General features: G+C 59.5%; 1 protein-coding gene across 2 annotated transcripts in view; it reads right to left on the minus strand.

Moving 5' to 3' along the window:
- Positions 1-17,042, minus strand: part of ERI3 (ERI1 exoribonuclease family member 3) — a 227,623-nt gene that overhangs the window by 52,845 nt on the left and 157,736 nt on the right. Inside the window, exon 8 of one of the 2 annotated variants that reach the window (XM_065409401.1) lies at positions 6,494-7,243. The exons of the other annotated variant lie outside the window; for it this stretch is intronic. Within the exon in view, the coding sequence (XP_065265473.1) occupies positions 7,194-7,243 (50 nt within the window). The 3' untranslated portion in view covers positions 6,494-7,193. Of the gene's footprint in view, positions 1-6,493; positions 7,244-17,042 lie in introns of those variants that run through there. 2 annotated transcript variants of the gene reach the window in all.

Below are 17,042 nucleotides of genomic sequence, written 5' to 3' on the forward strand. Positions count from 1 at the left end.
ACGTGGGCTTTGGCTACAGATCTGATTAGGAAGATGGGCCGTTCAGAGGGGGAGGGGAGGGCACCTTCTGCCTTTGCTCCGGGTGGGGCTCTTGGCACTTTGTGCTTGGCCTAGCAAACCCGTGCGCAGCTGCGGCTGGAGCCGGCAGGAGCGGGCGGCAGGGAGGGACGCCCCAGGGTACACGCAGGGGCATGCCTAGGTGAGAAGACGGGGCAGTAGGGAAGGAGAGGAGACAGACAGGTACCGTGGGAGCAGGTTGTGTGGCTGTGGTAGAGGTGCATGTGCCGGGTCCATTTGGGGATGCGTCCTGCGGCTCAGCGAAGAGGTGCTGCTGTTACAGAAAGGCCTGAGGCACCCCCTGTAAACAGGCGGAGCAGCCAACAGGCTGTTCTAGCAGGGACAGCACCAGGCGATTAGGTTCTCTTGCAACCCTTAAGCCCTGTTTCTGAGACAAAGTTTGCCCTGGCATAATGTGAACCACTAATTGCTCTCCTGATCTGTAATCAGAGAAGTGAGCTGATGCTGCGTGCGTATCCCACGTCCCCAGCGCAGGAGAAAACGCAGAGCCGCTCTCCTGGGGAAGGCAGGGCCTTGCTTTGTCCTTGAAGAAGCTTAAACTAGAACGATCAGGAAACAGTTAAAGGGGGGGGGGTGAAGTGGTGGTTTAAAAAACCCCACTTTATAATAATAGTAACAACTCATTCCCAGAGTTTTTATCCTTCCTGTCTCGGGACCACAAAAAACTCAGCTAAACTACTGACACTGGCTGGGCGCTTAGAACTCCCCTATCAAACGGGGCCTTGATGCTACCGAGCGTAATTGTGCTGCCCTCTCACCTCCACCTTCAATCAGCGCCGTTTAACTATCTCATTTGAGCCCACAGGACCCACCCCTCTGCTAACTAGCAGCCAGATTCTTCTCATTAGGAGCCTGCTCTGTACCGAGGCATGAAGGCCCATCTGCAATGTCTCTCTCGAAGTTGGTTTATGGAGAGAGGTGTATCTGGGAGAGGGGTTCCTGGGGACTGCAGCCAGCCAGGCTGCCAAACTTTCAGTCCCCTGGATACAAACAAGTCATTAATTTGCTGCTCTCTGAACAGCAGGCAGGAGAGTGGGTTTCCGTTCCCCCCGTCGGGTATTCTGAAATGAGTCACTCTTGGGGGGCCCGCCAGGGAGCCCGTCTAGCCAGTGACTCCGAGCAAGAGCTCTCCAGCTGGTTGGGTTCTGACCCGACTGGCTGCGGGAGCTCAGCTACCTGCTGGGTGCGGAGTGGGGCTGCCAGGCCCAGGCAGGTTTTTCAGTGCCCTGAGAGCCCCGAGTTAGCAGTGCTATTGCTCCGGTTCAGGCCCACTTCCCCTCCCTGCCAGCTGGGTTTCCGTGGGGATGGATCAAGCTGTGCCGAAGAGCCAGCCCCAGGCAGGCCGAGACTGCGCCTGCCTAGGGGCGTTCTCAGCTCCAGGCAGCTCCGGCCAGGCACAGTCCTAGTGGAGACGAGGGGTCTGGAGTTTCACATGGGTTACAGACCAAGTTCCTCCAGAAGCTCCACCCTGACCTCCAGCATGCCTCGTGCGCACTCGGGTTTCCCTCCCACCGCCAGGACAAAGCCAGGCCTGCACTAGGACCCTCGACTCGCTAACGTGTTCACACTGCATCTGCCTTGTCCACACTCGGTGTCCCCCCGCCTTAGCTACCCCTCACCTAGTGTGGACGCAGCACCAGGCGAGCATGAGGTTTTGAGGACCCGGCTGGACTAGAAGCTGGTCGGGCTGACCCAGCTTTGAAACTGGGCTGCGTGGCAAGGCAGGCAGGGGCCTTTGCTTTTCCGTCCATACCACTAGCAACCCCGGCCCCTACGCTGGGAACCACCGGGCTACGCTGCCCCCCCCAGAGGATTTCCCCGACAGCTGATGAAGTCTCTGAAGCCAGAGGAGTCCTGGCCTCCGGGGAAGGGGCTGTTGGGAAGATTATTTCAGCTCCCCCTTTGCTTTCCTCTCCCGTGGGGGCAGGTCCCAGCTGGCTCGCACTGCAGGCTGCTGTCAGCACCAACGTGCTAATAGAGTGCTAATCGCCTGCAAAGCCGCTGGTTCCCACTTCAAGCCCAGGGAATGGCCCCGGGGAACTGCTACTCCACAAACGAGCCCTGTTTGGGGCTAGCACTGTCACTGCAAATTGTGCTAATTCCCACGTGTCAGGGAGCGGCGTTCTGGGCACAGATGGGGCACTGCTGGGAAGGGGCCCGGAGCCATTTCCCGGCCCAGCTCGGCTCGGTGCCGGCGCCACGAAGCACGATTAAATGGCAGCCACAAGAAACGATCCCATGGCCCAGGGAGGAGGCCGCGCAGGCGGGAGAGTGGCAGCGTTGGTCAGCAAAGTTGGCGACGGGGGCGGGCTGGGGAAATGGAGCTGGTGTCCCGTTAGCCCTGTCGACGTCCCCAGCAGCGGACGTGCATTCCAGGCACGCGTCGGCCAATGCCATGGAGGGCAGGGACCAGGTAGGGGCCTGCGAAGGGCAGGGGGGGTCGGCCTACCAAACGCCCGCTGCGTCGCCGCTCGGGTCTCGGGCAGCCTCCAGAACGGCACGGCCAGCCCAAGCGCAGGCGCCGCCCACGGCCAGCATGACGCCTCCGGCTCCAAGCAATCATCGTCTTTGGTCCGAGGAACCCCAGAACCAGTCCCTGAGCTGAGACCACGAACCGAGGGGCAGATCCTCAGCTGGGGCTGAGCAGTTGCGCTTCACTGAAGGCCACAGAGTAACGCGGATTTACGCTGACCTTGGGCACGGCTTCCCCGCCCGCCTGTGGTCTGTTTAGGGCAGAGACGGTCCCTCCCTGCATGTCCATGCAGTGCCCAGCGCCACGGAGCCCTGCCCTCTACCAGCGCCTCTGTCATCTGCCATCTAGCCGCATTCATTCTAACTGCCTGGGAAGAGGCACCGACCTGCAGAGTTGTGGATAATACACTGCCCCCCCCTCGCCAGTCTCATTGGAGATCTCACAGCACTTTACAGGAGTCGAGGAACTGACCCACAAGCCCTTGGAAGGCCTGCGTGTCTCAGAGAAATCGAAAGGTGGGATGTTCAGAACTGAGAAAGAGAAATACTTCCCCGCAACATGGAATTACCCTTTGGAACTCACCCCCACATGATGGCACTGAGGCGAAGAACCCAGCGAGATTCAAAAAGAGGGATGGGATGTTTCTATGGATAACAAGAATACCCAGAGTGACAGTAGCTAATGCTGACACGGAGTATTGGAAGGGATGGAAACCTCACACTTCAGGGCTTTGGTGGAGAGGTTAAGATCGGAAGGGACCATTATGACCGTCTAGTCTGAGCCCCGGAGGATAACAGGGCTAAGAACCCCGATTCCTGCCGCGAGCCCCTACAGCATGGCCAGTCTCGCCCTAAAGACAGGAGAATCCAGGGCTTCCCTGGGCGAGATGTTCCACTGGTTATTCACTCTCACTGCTGAACATCGGGCCTGATTTCTAGTCTGGGTGTGAGAGTTTCAGCTTCCGGCCACTGGCTCTCAGACTGCCCTTTAGTGCTAGAGTCAAGAGCCCTCTCTCCTGCCAGGTCCTACTTGTAGAGTGGGATTAAGTCACCTCTTAACCTTATCTTGGATACACTCAATAGACTTTGCTTCTGAAGCCTTTCACCACAGGGCAGGATTTGCAGACCTGGAATCATTCTTGTAGCTCTTTGTTTAAAACCATCTTGACCAGGGATTAGGATGAGATCCACGTGGGGGGCAGATTATCCCACATCTGCTCCCGTGGAGCTCCCACACCGTCCCCCGAAGCAGGGACATGGACCCCAGCTCTGATCCAGCCTGGCCATTCCCTTGTTCCTATCGGGAGGGATAGCTCAGTGGTTTGAGCATTGGCCTGCTAAACCCACGGTTGTGAGTTCAATCCTTGAGGGGGCCATTTAGGGATCGGGGGGTAAAAAAATCAGTACTTGGTCCTGCTAGTGAAGGCAGAGGGCTGGACTCAATGACCTTTCAGGGTCCCTTCCAGCTCTGTGAGATAGGCATATCTCCATACATCTTTGTCTCCATTCTACAGGTGGTGAAACTGAGGCCCGGAGGTGGAGCGTGACTCACCCAATGAGTCTGTAGCCAGGAGCCCTGTGCCTACCCCAGCGCTGCATGGGGACGTCCTCTCTGGGCTCGTCTCACGGGAGCCAGACGTGCCTGGCACGTGGTGAAAAGGGACAAGCCAGCGGCTGGCCAACACCTCCCGTATCGGTACAAGGGGCTCCAATTGCTCTGAGAGGCTGGGGAGGCGCGAGGCCCTGCCAGCACCCACCTGGAGAGTGGAAGGGGCCACAGCAAACACAGCCTGATGCTTGGGGGGCCGGCAGCCGCTTTGCTGCCGGGGCGCCTCTGGCTGGGATTTGATGCTTTAAGAACTCAGGAGGCAGAGACGTGACACCGATCGCCCTTCCAAGGGGCTCTGTGCCCATCGGCACCGGCCCTGCGCTCCCGCTGCTGGCTATTAACATGCTGAAAGTTCATTATCTTCACCAGGCCATTCAGGACAGGGGGCAGCGATGCTTAAACCAATTAACACAGCCCTCCCGTTCCAGGGGAGCGAGTCCGGTGAACGAGGGGAATGACAGTGCAGTGCAGCAGGCTGGCAACAAGTCACGGGTCACAGCGAAGCAGAACAGAGGTGCCCGTTAGCTCTTAACGAGGGGTGGGGGCTGGTGTGCTGCAGCCAGAGCCCTTCTGGGCTGGGTCACCACTGAACTGCTGCCGTTTCCCTTACAAGCTAGGTTCTCCTCCAGCACAACGGCATCGGCATCTCCCAGCGGCTAGAGACGGCAAAGAGATGCAGCTGTTTGTGGTAGGTCTTAACAGAAACAAAGAGCTTTGCAGACAGGCTCCCAGGACAGAGACCGTCCAGGACTTTAGGACAGGACTTGGGTGGGTGAAGATGGGGACTTTGGCTGGCTCATAACAGCAGTTTCACCCCACTCCCACAGCTCCCTTTCCCTGCCCAGCTGCGCTCAAGCCAGGGTCCAGATCTGGAGCAGAGTTAACGCGCAGTGCTGGCCCAGCCACGCCGTGCCATGCACCCACTCTGCACAAACAGGGATCTGATGGGATCTGGCCTCATCCACTCTGGGTGGCCGAATGGCTGGAGCCGAACTCTGACCCGGCTCCTTCCCTGCACCCGCCTTGCAGCTGTCCAGCTCCCCCCTCGCCCGGCCTAGCACAGGATGCCGCGGCTGGTCCTAGACCAAGCCCGGGGGGACTGGGCAGAGTCCTGATGAGATTGCAGCTGCCCCGACTTCCCTCCCTGCGGGGTCTCGCTCTTCTCCCCACAGCCCTGCGGGGTGGAGACGGTGCGAGAGGTGGAAAGGCTCCAGTGGGACCCTAGCCCGGGGGGACAAACGAACGAGGCACGTCAGCCCTAGGCACTGGCTGCCAGGGAGCCCACAGGGCCGAGGCTCGGCTGGCTGCGTATCGAGTCCTCCAGAATGGAGGCTCACTTCCTAGGTGCCCCGAAGCAGGCGGGAGGGGACCGTCTGCTCTCTGTGCCGAGGGGCAGCCGTCAGGCCTTTTCCCCAGCAGCTCGCCCTGGCGGGGGGACTGGCCGCTCTCCCCGGGCTCCTTTCTGTCCCCATTAGTTCTGCCAATCCCTTGGATGGGTGCGAAGGAAACGGAGAGGAAAAGGCGCGTGCCCGGCGACAGCAGCTGTCACAGAGCAGCGACTCTAGAGCAGAGCTGCTCGGATGCTGTGGGTCTGAGACCCAGACATCTCTCCTTAGCCCTGCCCCCAGCTGGGGGGATCTAGTTTAGGTCCCGAGTTTGACTGCAGGAATTCTGCGTGACCGTGTGGAAAGGCGCCGGCGCAGCACGGCACCGGCAAACCTTGTCCTGCCACCAACGGAGAGGGAAGGGATCCAGGCCCCCCAGTTGCTCCGTGGGAAGGGGAGGAAGGATGTGTCACGAGCCCTGGCACAGGCACGGAAAGACCCACGCGGGCGCTGCAGTGATACGAGAGCCCGGCAGTCCCACACGGAGGCAGGTGACCCAAGTACGGCGCCACTACTGCTGATCTGTATCCACCAGCTTTTCGCAAACACAGGGCTGTAAATAAGCTATATCCAGCAACCCTCCCACACTGGCATGCTGGCAAACGCGTCCGCAGGAGCTGAACCACATGGCTGCTGGTAACCGCGTACAGTACCGCCTGGCTGGGGGGGTGCATGGGCACTCCGGGTTGGTCCCAGAATGGCAAGACCATGGCTCCACGGTCACAGGCATGTTGCAGAAGGTGACTGTATCCCAACGGAACAGCACATGTGCTTGACGACTGGGAGAGAAATCCTTCCATGCGCCTGTGCAATAACCTGTTTGCAGCATAATCCCACCGCACCCACCACAAACTTTCTTTTTTTTAAAACAGAAGTTCTCTCCTAGCCAAGTCTTTTGGGGGAGGTGGAGGGAGAGTAGGAAGCCAAAGGAATCATCCTGCAAGTCAAAGCCTTTAACAACTATTTTTAATATCAGGCAGAGGAGCAGGATTTTGAAATGAAACAGCCGGTACCTCTTTGATGCGTGAGCTACAGAACTTGAAACAAGGTCCATTCCCTCCTCCTTCACTAACTAACAGCCATATTTCTCTCATTAAGGGCAATCTGGCAGTATTTTCAAACTTCTTAACAAGGCGATCACCGTCATTTGAGATTTCTATTATCCGGGCTCCCATTACAGCTGGCTTTTAAGCAGCTGGGTTTTTTTTTTTTTTGGTTGCTTTCCTTCTCCAACGTTGTCTCTCCCCGCAAACTGCCAGCGGTGGTAATGACTTGAGGATAAGAGCAGAGAGGGTTTGGGGTTTGTTTGTTTTTGGGGGGGGGGGGGGAAACACTGGTTTGTGTGTGTCTGTGGGAAATAAGGAATAAAATAAAAGCAAAATGAAGTTTCGTTATCTCTTATCTGGACTTTGATTCTTAATCCGCCCAGGAGCACAAATGAATCCAGTGCATCACCTTATCCTTCCTGTCAATCAGCCCCCAAATATCTCCCCTTCCCAAACACACACACACACGCGCGCGACCCTGCACCATTATTCCTTGGAGTGGGCTCTGCCAGATAGATGCAATTTGCATAATATCACCGGTGGAGGCTGGCAGATCAACAGGGGTCAGGCTCTGACATCTCCAGCACAGTCTATCTCCAAGTGCTAATTTGGACTGCATTGATCTCTCTTTCTGATTTCTTTGTCATTTACGTCTGCAACGGTTTGACAGGAGATACAGAGACAGACGGGGGGGGGGGGAGGGCAGGGGAGAGAAAAGGAAAGAAACAAAGATTGTAGTTACCGATGTCTTTAAGGGAAAAACCAGATTAATCCAAGGACTCCGCTGAGGGTCGCAGCTTTGAGACATCCTAATTATCTTATTCTTATGAATTCCTGTCTGGCCATCGAGGGGGACTTGTCAGGAGCTCCCGGGGAAGGAAACTAGTTAAATTGCAGCCGAGTCTCTCCGGTTGGTTGCTACTCCCCTCCCCGCACCTCTCCCTTGTTTCTCATGGGGTGAACGGGGGCAGCTTTAAAGCCCGTGTCCTTCGCTGACACAGCCTTGCCTTCAGACCTCGCAAACGAGTCTCATTAAAGGCAAAAGTGGGTCTGCTGTTAAACTTGGGCAGGGCTTTCCCCCTGCCGTCCCGCCTGAGCTTCCAGAGGCCAGCTCAAAGCCTGCATGGCCTGCCCCCCTTCACCCCCGGGCCGGCCTCGGCTCCCCAGGCCTGAAGAACAGCCATTAAAATTGGGGTTTCTGGCCCTCGCGCAGCCCCCATGCGGGTCGCTTGCGACGGAAGCGTCAGCGCAAAGGGAGGGAAGTCTCTGGGGACACCCCATCTCTCAGGCCTTGGAAACGAGAACCCCCCAGCGTGTGCACACCACACGCACACACAGCGGCGTCTCTGGGCGGGGCTCAGAACAGCAGCTTTTCACTTGTGTCGCACGTATCTCCAGCTCTGCCCAGCTCTTGCACTAGTGCTCAGCACCACGGTCTCGGACGAGCCCCACTCTGCTGACACTAGGGATTCCCGGCCAGGGAACAGGGGCCGGTCTCTCCCCGCACTCCCGCTGGGTGGGAGGGCTGGTGCCTGCTGCACCGCGGGGGAAGGGGGATTAAGGGCCTCTGGCCTAGATTTCTGCCTGGCGCCCTGGAGCCATCACTTGCCTTCCCTCCCCCTCCGGATTCAAGTTCTGCCACCCAGGTCTGCTCTGACTTGGTGACACGCTGGGCGACTCTCAGCACAGTCCGCGTTTGCCTGCTCTGAAAACGATCACCCAGAGGAGCCGAACCGAGCCCGCTCCCAGCCTCCGCTCAAGAGCAGCCTGGGAAACAGCAGCCGGGGTTTTACGGGTCAGAACAGATGCATCAATGGAACTTTGTGGCAGGTCAAGGACTGCAACAGCAGGGGGCTGCGGGTCGGGAGTGAGGGGCACCGGCAGAGCTGGGATGGGGGGAGCCAGGCTGGAATAGCCGGGGGCTGCGGGTCGGGAGTGAGGGGCACCGGCAGAGCTGGGATGGGGGGAGCCAGGCTGGGCTAGCAGGGGGCTGCGGGTCGGGAGTGAGGGGCACCGGCAGAGCTGGGATGGGGGGAGCCAGGCTGGAATAGCCGGGGGCTGTGGGTCGGGAGTGAGGGGCACTGGCAGAGCTGGGATGGGGGGAGCCAGGCTGGGCTAGCAGGGGGCTGCGGGTCGGGAGTGAGGGGCACCGGCGGAGCTGGGGGGAGCCCAGGGCTGGGCTAGCAGGGGGCTGCGGGTCGGGAGTGAGGGGCACTGGCAGAGCTGGGGGGGGGGGCAGGGCTAGGCTAGCAGGGGGCTGCGGGTAGGGAGTGAGGGGCACCGGCAGAGCTGGGATGGGGGGAGCCAGGCTGGAATAGCCGGGGGCTGTGGGTCGGGAGTGAGGGGCACTGGCAGAGCTGGGATGGGGGGAGCCAGGCTGGGCTAGCAGGGGGCTGCGGGTCGGGAGTGAGGGGCACCGGCAGAGCTGGGATGGGGGGAGCCAGGCTGGAATAGCAGGGGGCTGCGGGTCGGGAGTGAGGGGCACCGGCAGAGCTGGGATGGGGGGAGCTAGGCTGGAATAGCCGGGGGCTGCGGGTCGGGAGTGAGGGGCACCGGCCGAGCTGGGGTGAGGGGAGCCAGGCTGGGCTAGAAGGGGGCTGCGGGTCGGGAGTGAGGGGCACCGGCAGAGCTGGGATGGGGGGAGCCAGGCTGGAATAGCCGGGGGCTGCGGGTCGGGAGTGAGGGGCACCGGCAGAGCTGGGATGGGGGGAGCCAGGCTGGGCTAGCAGGGGGCTGCGGGTCGGGAGTGAGGGGCACCGGCAGAGCTGGGATGGGGGGAGCCAGGCTGGAATAGCCGGGGGCTGTGGGTCGGGAGTGAGGGGCACTGGCAGAGCTGGGATGGGGGGAGCCAGGCTGGGCTAGCAGGGGGCTGCGGGTCGGGAGTGAGGGGCACCGGCAGAGCTGGGATGGGGGGAGCCAGGCTGGGCTAGCAGGGGGCTGCGGGTCGGGAGTGAGGGGCACCGGCGGAGCTGGGGGGAGCCCAGGGCTGGGCTAGCAGGGGGCTGCGGGTCGGGAGTGAGGGGCACCAGCGGAGCTGGGGGGAGCCCAGGGCTGGGCTAGCAGGGGGCTGCGGGTCGGGAGTGAGGGGCACTGGCAGAGCTGGGGGGGGGGGCAGGGCTAGGCTAGCAGGGGGCTGCGGGTAGGGAGTGAGGGGCACCGGCAGGGCTGGGGGGGGGTAGGGCTGGGCTAGCAAGGGCTGCGGGTCGGGAGTGAGGGGCACCGGCAGGGCTGGGCTAGCAGGGGGCAGCTCAAGCGGCAGGCTGGGGGCATGTAGACAGTGTGAGGGGAGGGAGCGCTGAGTGGGGATTGGCTCACTCTAACCCTACCAGCCTCTCACGTATTTGCACTTTTAAAACTAATTTCACTGTTAAAACCCAAATGTCTGGGTTGCTGGCAGGCAGGAACAGCTCCTCGGGGAGGAATGTTCCCCCCACTGGGCACTCTCTCTGGCAGCCCTGCAGCACAGAGCATGGGCGGGGAGGGTGGGGGACTGGAGCCGGGCTAGGACGAGCGAGGGCGGGGTGGGGAGCGAGCGCACACTGCTGGACAGGGACCTTTCCGGTGGTCTGACACCTGCCTCCTGAATCCACCTGCTGCCAGGCTCTGGGGAGAGCCAGGGCCGGGCCGAACGGGCCCCGGAGAACCAACGATCGCAGCCCAAAGCTGCCCTTGTCTTCTCAAGCATCATCCCAGGGGCTGAGAGCCCTTTTGGGACATCCCACGTGAAGTTACACAATGCCCCTGAGAGGCAGATCCTTATCTAAGTCCTCCAGGCTTGTCCGCTGACTCCGGGCGTGATGTGACGCTCTAATTCCCCCCTATGCTAGGGGCACATCAGCACTCTGGGAAGTGCTTCGAGATCCTGGCAGAAGAATGCCCAGCTCTCCTCTAGCGCTTTCCCTCAGTCCATCTCAAAGCGCTTTACGAAGGAGGGGCCAGTATCATTAGCCCCATTGTACAGATACAGGGGAAACTGAGGCACAGAGTGGGGAAGCGACTTGCCCAAGGTCACCAGCGGCTTGTGGCAGAGCGGGGAATAGAGCCCAGGTCTCCTGGCTCCCAGTCCAGTGCTCTATCCACTAGGCCTCACGACTAGACAAAGAACCCTGACCCATATTTTACAGAGAGGGAAACCGAGGCACAGAGTGGCAAAGAGACTTGCCCAAGGTCACCCAGTGAGGATGAGCTGCTGGAACATTACAGACCAGAGCCTGCTCTGCTAGAGCGGGAGGTGCAGAAGGGTAAGCGTGGGAATTGTTATTGGTGTAACCTTCAGGTAAATGACCGAGCTCAAAATCCTGTCACCCGTTCCAGACGAGACATTTACACTCCCTCCCCCATCCTGAAACAAGCACCGCCCACAACACGCCGCCTCTCTACGTGAGCTTGGAGTGCAGCCCAGGCCGATGCCCCAGCAGAGAATCCGCTGGGAAGATCTCCCGGTCCCTGTATAGCAACCTGCCCTCCCTAGAGCGAAATCCTCCGGTGCAGTTCATTACAGTATTAGCTCCTCTCACAAACCAGGCTGCTGGCAGTACTGGAGTGTGCTCCTCGGTGCAAGGGAGAACCACGCTGGTACCAAGCACTGGATGGGGCCAGGTCTCGTGGGGCTGAGTGGAGTCTGGAGAATTTGCCATGCAGAAGCACACATGCTCTGCGATGGGGACTGCTGCTCCCTGAGGGACTGGGGCAGTGCGCGGGGGAGCGTTTGGCACAGGTCAGATAAATTGCCATTGGGTGAGAACTCTGTCACAAGACGCACGTGGTTCTCTGTAGGCGCAGGTCAGTTCTAGGCTGTCGGCCCTTTGGGGCAGAGACTGTGTCTTTGTAGGGTTTGTGCAGCACCTTGCACTAGCCGTCCTTGATCACGCCTGGGGCCTCTAGGTGCTACCCAAATAAAAATATCGACTAGTAAAATACCAATACGTATAACCTCAGGGATGCCAGACATCTGTACCGTGGGCCCGCAGCCACCCTCACCTCCATGGGGGAAGAGTGGAGGTTGAATTGAGCCAGCTGGCGGGAACTCTCCAAGCCAGTACTTTGTGTAAAGGCTGCTACCTTCTACTCTGAAATCTTCACTTGTATTTGAAAAAAAGAGACAAGCTTCTCTTGCAGAGTGAGACTCTCTTCAAGCTATAATCTGAGCAGAACTAGTGCAGGGCTTTCTGCCTGACTCTGCTGAGAGTCTGAAACAGTAGCTCAGAGACAAGGCTGGGTTGCCCCGATTCACGCAGGGGGGCGTTCTGTGATAGCTAGGTTAGATAAGGCTGTTATGGCAAGGTATGGCTGTTAGGGACTGGTCTGTGTTTGTACAGCGCCTAGCACAAAGGCTTAGCCCATGAGTGGGACCCCTACCGAAATACAAACAATATAATTGTCACTGTTAACTCTGAAGCCTATCAATAGCAGGTGAGTGTCAGCATTACGATCTATTTCACTCCTGGCCACAGCACCGAGCAGGAAGAAGGACGCTTGCATCCAAGTTCTGTCCTGTCTGCTGTGAGTGCCACCTCCTTCGAGCCTCTCCGGGGCGAGCCTAGTGTGCTGGAGGAGTCTGTGCGAGCTCCGCTACTTTATTCATCCCAGTTCAACCTCTGGGGTCAGTAACTCAACACCAGCCTCCTGAGGGCCCAACGTTGCGCGGTGGACAAGGAGTGGCAAAAGGCAGCCCGGCACCACGGCTGACTGCAGTGAGTGCAGGGCTCCACCAGCCACGGCGGTACCTGGCCCGGGCATAACGTGCCAGCCCTGCCCGCCTGACACGGGCGGAGAGAACAAGGGACGCTCAACTTTAGGCTGGGTAGCGCAATCAACACAAACACTCAATCAGCTTCCTTTCTTTCCTCGTGCGCCTTTGTTAACTGTAGGAAACAGCTGAAAGACCTTGAGTTTCCCATTGTCGCTCGTGCGGGAACAGAGCTGCCGTGATCAGAACATACCCCCTGCCGCTGGCGGGAGAAAAGGGAGAGCGGAATCTTGTTTCAAAAGGGTTTACGATTAGAAGAGTGTTCTGTCACTTTGGCGCGCAGTAATGCACTGTGCCACCAAGTCCCTTCAGAGAGATGTCGAAAACTTAAATGACTGAAAGCAAAAGAGCCTGGCTCCGGTTCCCAGGCAGGCAGACATCCTAATTATTGTTAGATGCACTCCCACACGGAGGGGAGAGCGGCACACGGGGACAGAGAGAGAGAGGACTGTCACATTGCTTTTTTCTTTTTTTAAAAGCTTGTCTCCGCTCGCTGCCTTTCCAGCTGTGACACCTCTCACAGTACTTAATTAGAATCACGTCACCCCGTTAATGTGCTCTGACTGGACTCTGACAGACGCTCGTCCTGCGTCCCACCACCCCAGCCGGCCCTGCCTGCCTCCCAGCCCCCACTCCCACAACGCCTCCCCGCGGCCCCTCCCGCCCCCTGCTCGGGATAGCCTGCCTTATTGCAACACTTGAGAAGCATCCGCTCCACCTGTCCCGGAGCCGCCTGACCTTTACAAGCACTAATTCAAAACGACACTGCTCATTTCATGACATTTCTGTTGATTTTTTCTTAAGTCTCTTTTAATTATTTAACTGGGAGTATCTCCCCCCGCCCCTGGGCGGCGCGGCGCGGGAAAGCAAGCCCGGGTCACGAGTCGTGGCCACGCCCCATGGTGGCACAGTCCCTCCCCGGAGCAGTGCGGCGGGTCCACGCAGGGTCTGCACGCTCGCTCCGTTCAGATAGGTGCTGGGCCCAGCAACACACGACAAGACGCCAGCGCACAAGTGAAGCGTCCGAAGGCTGCCCCAAGGGAGGGGCTGCTAGCCAGGTCCGGCGTCCGTGTGGTGAAACCAAGAGCTGAGCAACGGGGCCTGCCTGCCGTCCAGGGGTGCTCAGGACACCCCGCCCCAAGGGCTCCTGCACCTGGGGGCTGCTCAGCAACGGGGCCAACCAGTGCCACCGGGCACAGGGGAGAAGCAGCTCAGCTTACGAGAGAATGAGACAGTTCTCAGGGACTCCCAACCCAGCCCTCTTCTGCCCACTGCGCCTGCACTCCCCATCGTCCGACAGCACCACAACCACGCAACGCCGTGACACCCGCAACATACTGGGGCTCCAGAGCCTGGGGAACGCTGCACGAACACGGGGCCTGTCCTGCACTTGGACCGCACTATCCGGCCCCCTGCAGCTGCCGGCGTACCGGGTGCCTCAAGGCCGAGCCTCCAGGAGACACCTGCTGGGCTGTGATTAAAGCCCACGTCTAGGCTTGGCTACCACAGGTCCGAGGGGGAACTCAGGCTGGAGGGGAGTGCAGTCTGGAGACATTGCCCAGGGCTTTCTCCCTGCTGCCCCTCCCGCGTGGGAGGAGCTCCCCGGACACACCTGGAAAGCTGCCCCATCCTCCTCCTTCCCACCCCACCGAAGAACTCGCCTTGGCCATGGTGCCTGCAAACAACTTGGCAAGGGCTGGGCTGCTGGTGCGCAGACACCACAGCGGGCCCCAGGAACCGGAGTGAGGCACACCTCACGGCTGGGAACAGGGGGGGCACCGATATTCTGAGGACGGGTGCCAGCGTAGGCTGGACGGGCTAGAGAGATCCTGACTGTGACGAAGAGCACAAGGGAAGATGGAGGTTCTAAGGCGTTAGGCGGGGGAGATCCTGGGAGGAGAACAGCGATTGCACCCCTGGGGCTGGGGAACAGAGGGTGTGCACACGAATCAAGCAGGGAGGATAAAAGACAGTTGAAGCAAAGCCAGGAAGATCAGGCCCTTCACGGGGACGAGAAGTCCCGAGGCTGCAGATTGCAGGGCAGGGCACCCATTATGCCAAGCATGCCGCTGCACTTAGCAAGCGCGCTCCTTCCCGGCGGCCTCTCCTTTGCTGTCAGCGCTGAGGGCACCGGTGGTGCCTCCGAACCGCAGAAAGAGCTGAGCGCGGAGCGAGGGATTTCTGAGCCGGCCGGGCTGCACCCCCGGCAGGCGCTCCCCACGGCGCGGTGGCAGCTCGGTGGTAGTTAATTAGAATCGTGTCACTAAGTAAATGCGCTCTGACTGGACTCTGACAGACGCTCACCTATGACACCGGGGACCAGGAGACAATCCACATCAAACTACTGCAGTGTGACCCTTTTAACACAAAGAGTAAACTCACTGCACATCGAGTTGAAGCTCATTAAAACTGTCTACTCTGTGAGCATCCCATTAACCTCCCTGTTAAAAACACGCAATTCCTCTTCTTCTCGGCAAGGCCTAATTAATGCTCTGGCTCAGGAACAATCTACCACCCTAACCTTCCCAGATTCCCAATCAGTGAATGAAAAGAGAGCGAGGGAGCTAGAAAGACAGAGCCGCACTCGCCACGTCTCTCGCCATATGGGCTGCTGACCCTTTAAAATAGGTAGGGCTTTTCCGGGAGGGTGAAAGCACGCCGTGAGCACGGGGAGGCACCAGCAGAAGCATCTGCTCAGGGCCAGCGGAGCAGCCTGGCTGCCATTTTGGTTGGAAAGCGCTCAGGTTTATTAAGAGGGAGTGAGTCCCACTGCGCCGGAGCTCAACTCACGGCCTCAGAGAACAGGGGTCGGTGCCAGGAGGCTAACGAGTTACTGTAGGCTTTAACCGTTGTATGCACCATGCGGGCATCGCTTCGAGACAGCGCTCTGTGCCGCGAGGGAAGGCAGCCACGACTCCCTCGGGCCCCTCTGGCCTCAGACACGCCTAATTCTCTCCACCCAGGTCAGTGAGGTTCACCCTCCCCGACCACAGGTACTGGCCCAATTCCAAGGCCTACAACCAAGAACTCCGCTTGCTGCCCGAAGAGGTAAGCCCAGCCATTCCCCAGCTCTCCCATCGCCCCAAGGGAGGGGCCTGCCCAGAGCCACGTCTCTCTCAGCCACCTCCCCTCGCTTCGGCCCAAGGTCTGCCAGCGCTCAATCTGCAATGGGAGCAGGATCGGGCCCGGGACGCGGCAGTGAGCATCGCTGGGGAGCTGGCTGCTATGCAATGTTCAAGCTGCAAAGTTACAGAGCAGCTCACTCGGAAAAGGACAGGCCAGTGGCTGTGAGCTTCGGCTCTGTGTGGGTACGATGCTCTCTGCACTACATGGCAGCGGCCAAGTCCCCCCGTGGAAACAGGTGCCATTCCGCAGGTCTGCACACAGCCCCAGGTCATCTCTCCACCCAGGGGAAAGGCCCAGCCCAAGGAGGATACAAAAAACACCTGTCACCCTGGAGCCTCCGCCCCCATCAGCCAGGAGCAAGGCCAAAAACAAAGCCCTGCTCTACAGGGCCCCGAAACAGGATCAAGGGCTCCTGCTTCAAAAGGGACCATCTGGGCTGGGGGTTCAGCTAGCCGGAGACAGACACCCCGTGTCCACTGCTGTTCCTCTGTGGGAGCAGAGCGTGCAGATCATAGGCCTTTCCTCTGGCAGGGACCCCGCCACGCGGCAGGTATCAGTACCTCAGCCTCTCCACTCCAGTCACAGGGAGGCCAGCAGCCGCACCTCCAGGCGAGAGATGAGGAAGCGGAGGTGCAGGGTGGGGGAAGGGACTTGCCCAAGGACACACAGCAGTAGCAGAGCTGGGAAGAGACATCAGGACGTCTGACCACTAGACCAGGCTGCCACCCTTCTGAAGGGAGGTGGCAAGGGGAGTGAGAAGAGGGGAGGGATCCAGCCCAGAGCGGCTGCAGGAAATGAACAAAGATCTCCAGGAAGGGACGCAGCGGAGTGGGGGGGCTGGGAAGGAACGCAGGAGTTGGATCCCGAGGACAGGCAGGCAGAGGCGAACGGAGGTGCTGGCAATGGGACGTGATCAGCCAACGCAGCGTGCGTCGTGGCCTCGCACAACAGTAGAGTCTGCAGTGAGACGGGCTGGGACAAAGCCACCGGAGCTGTCACCTCCCCCGCTGGCCACCCACGGGGGTCACTAGCAGCTGCACAATCAGGCGCTCCCAAGGGCTCTCTGGCAGCGTGACAGTTCCTAGGCGTCTGCAGCTGTCGATATCAATCTGCAAACTCCCTTCTGTTTGGTGAATGCCATTTTGCGCTGTGCCCTTCACTGCCGCGCGGTAGCCTCCATCTTGGGCTGGGACACCCAGGAGGTGCGAGGAGAAGTCCTCACACCGGGCAGAGGGGGTAGCAATGGGAAAGCTGTCAAGAGTCCCCAATCCTGACAGTCCTCCATTCAAGTGCGCCCACCCCAGTCTGCACCCCGGGGTGGACTGGAGCTAAGCAACTGGTCACCTGAGAGGGCTTTGAAGCTGCTCAGGGGGTCACCAGACAGAGGGAAGCCAGAACTTGGATCGTCTTTAGCCTGGCCTCTCTCTCTCACTGACAACAGGGAGACTGGGCAGGAAGAAAGGAGACTACCCAAAACCCCAAAGGCTCTGGGTACGGCGAATGCACCGGAGGGAGGGTTTGGTGTGCAGATGTTTGCTATTTTTGCCTCGATCTGGAACTCTTCTGCTGTGTCCATG

This window comes from Emys orbicularis, chromosome 8, assembly GCF_028017835.1.
Source record: "Emys orbicularis isolate rEmyOrb1 chromosome 8, rEmyOrb1.hap1, whole genome shotgun sequence".
Classification (NCBI taxonomy): Eukaryota; Metazoa; Chordata; order Testudines; family Emydidae; genus Emys; species Emys orbicularis.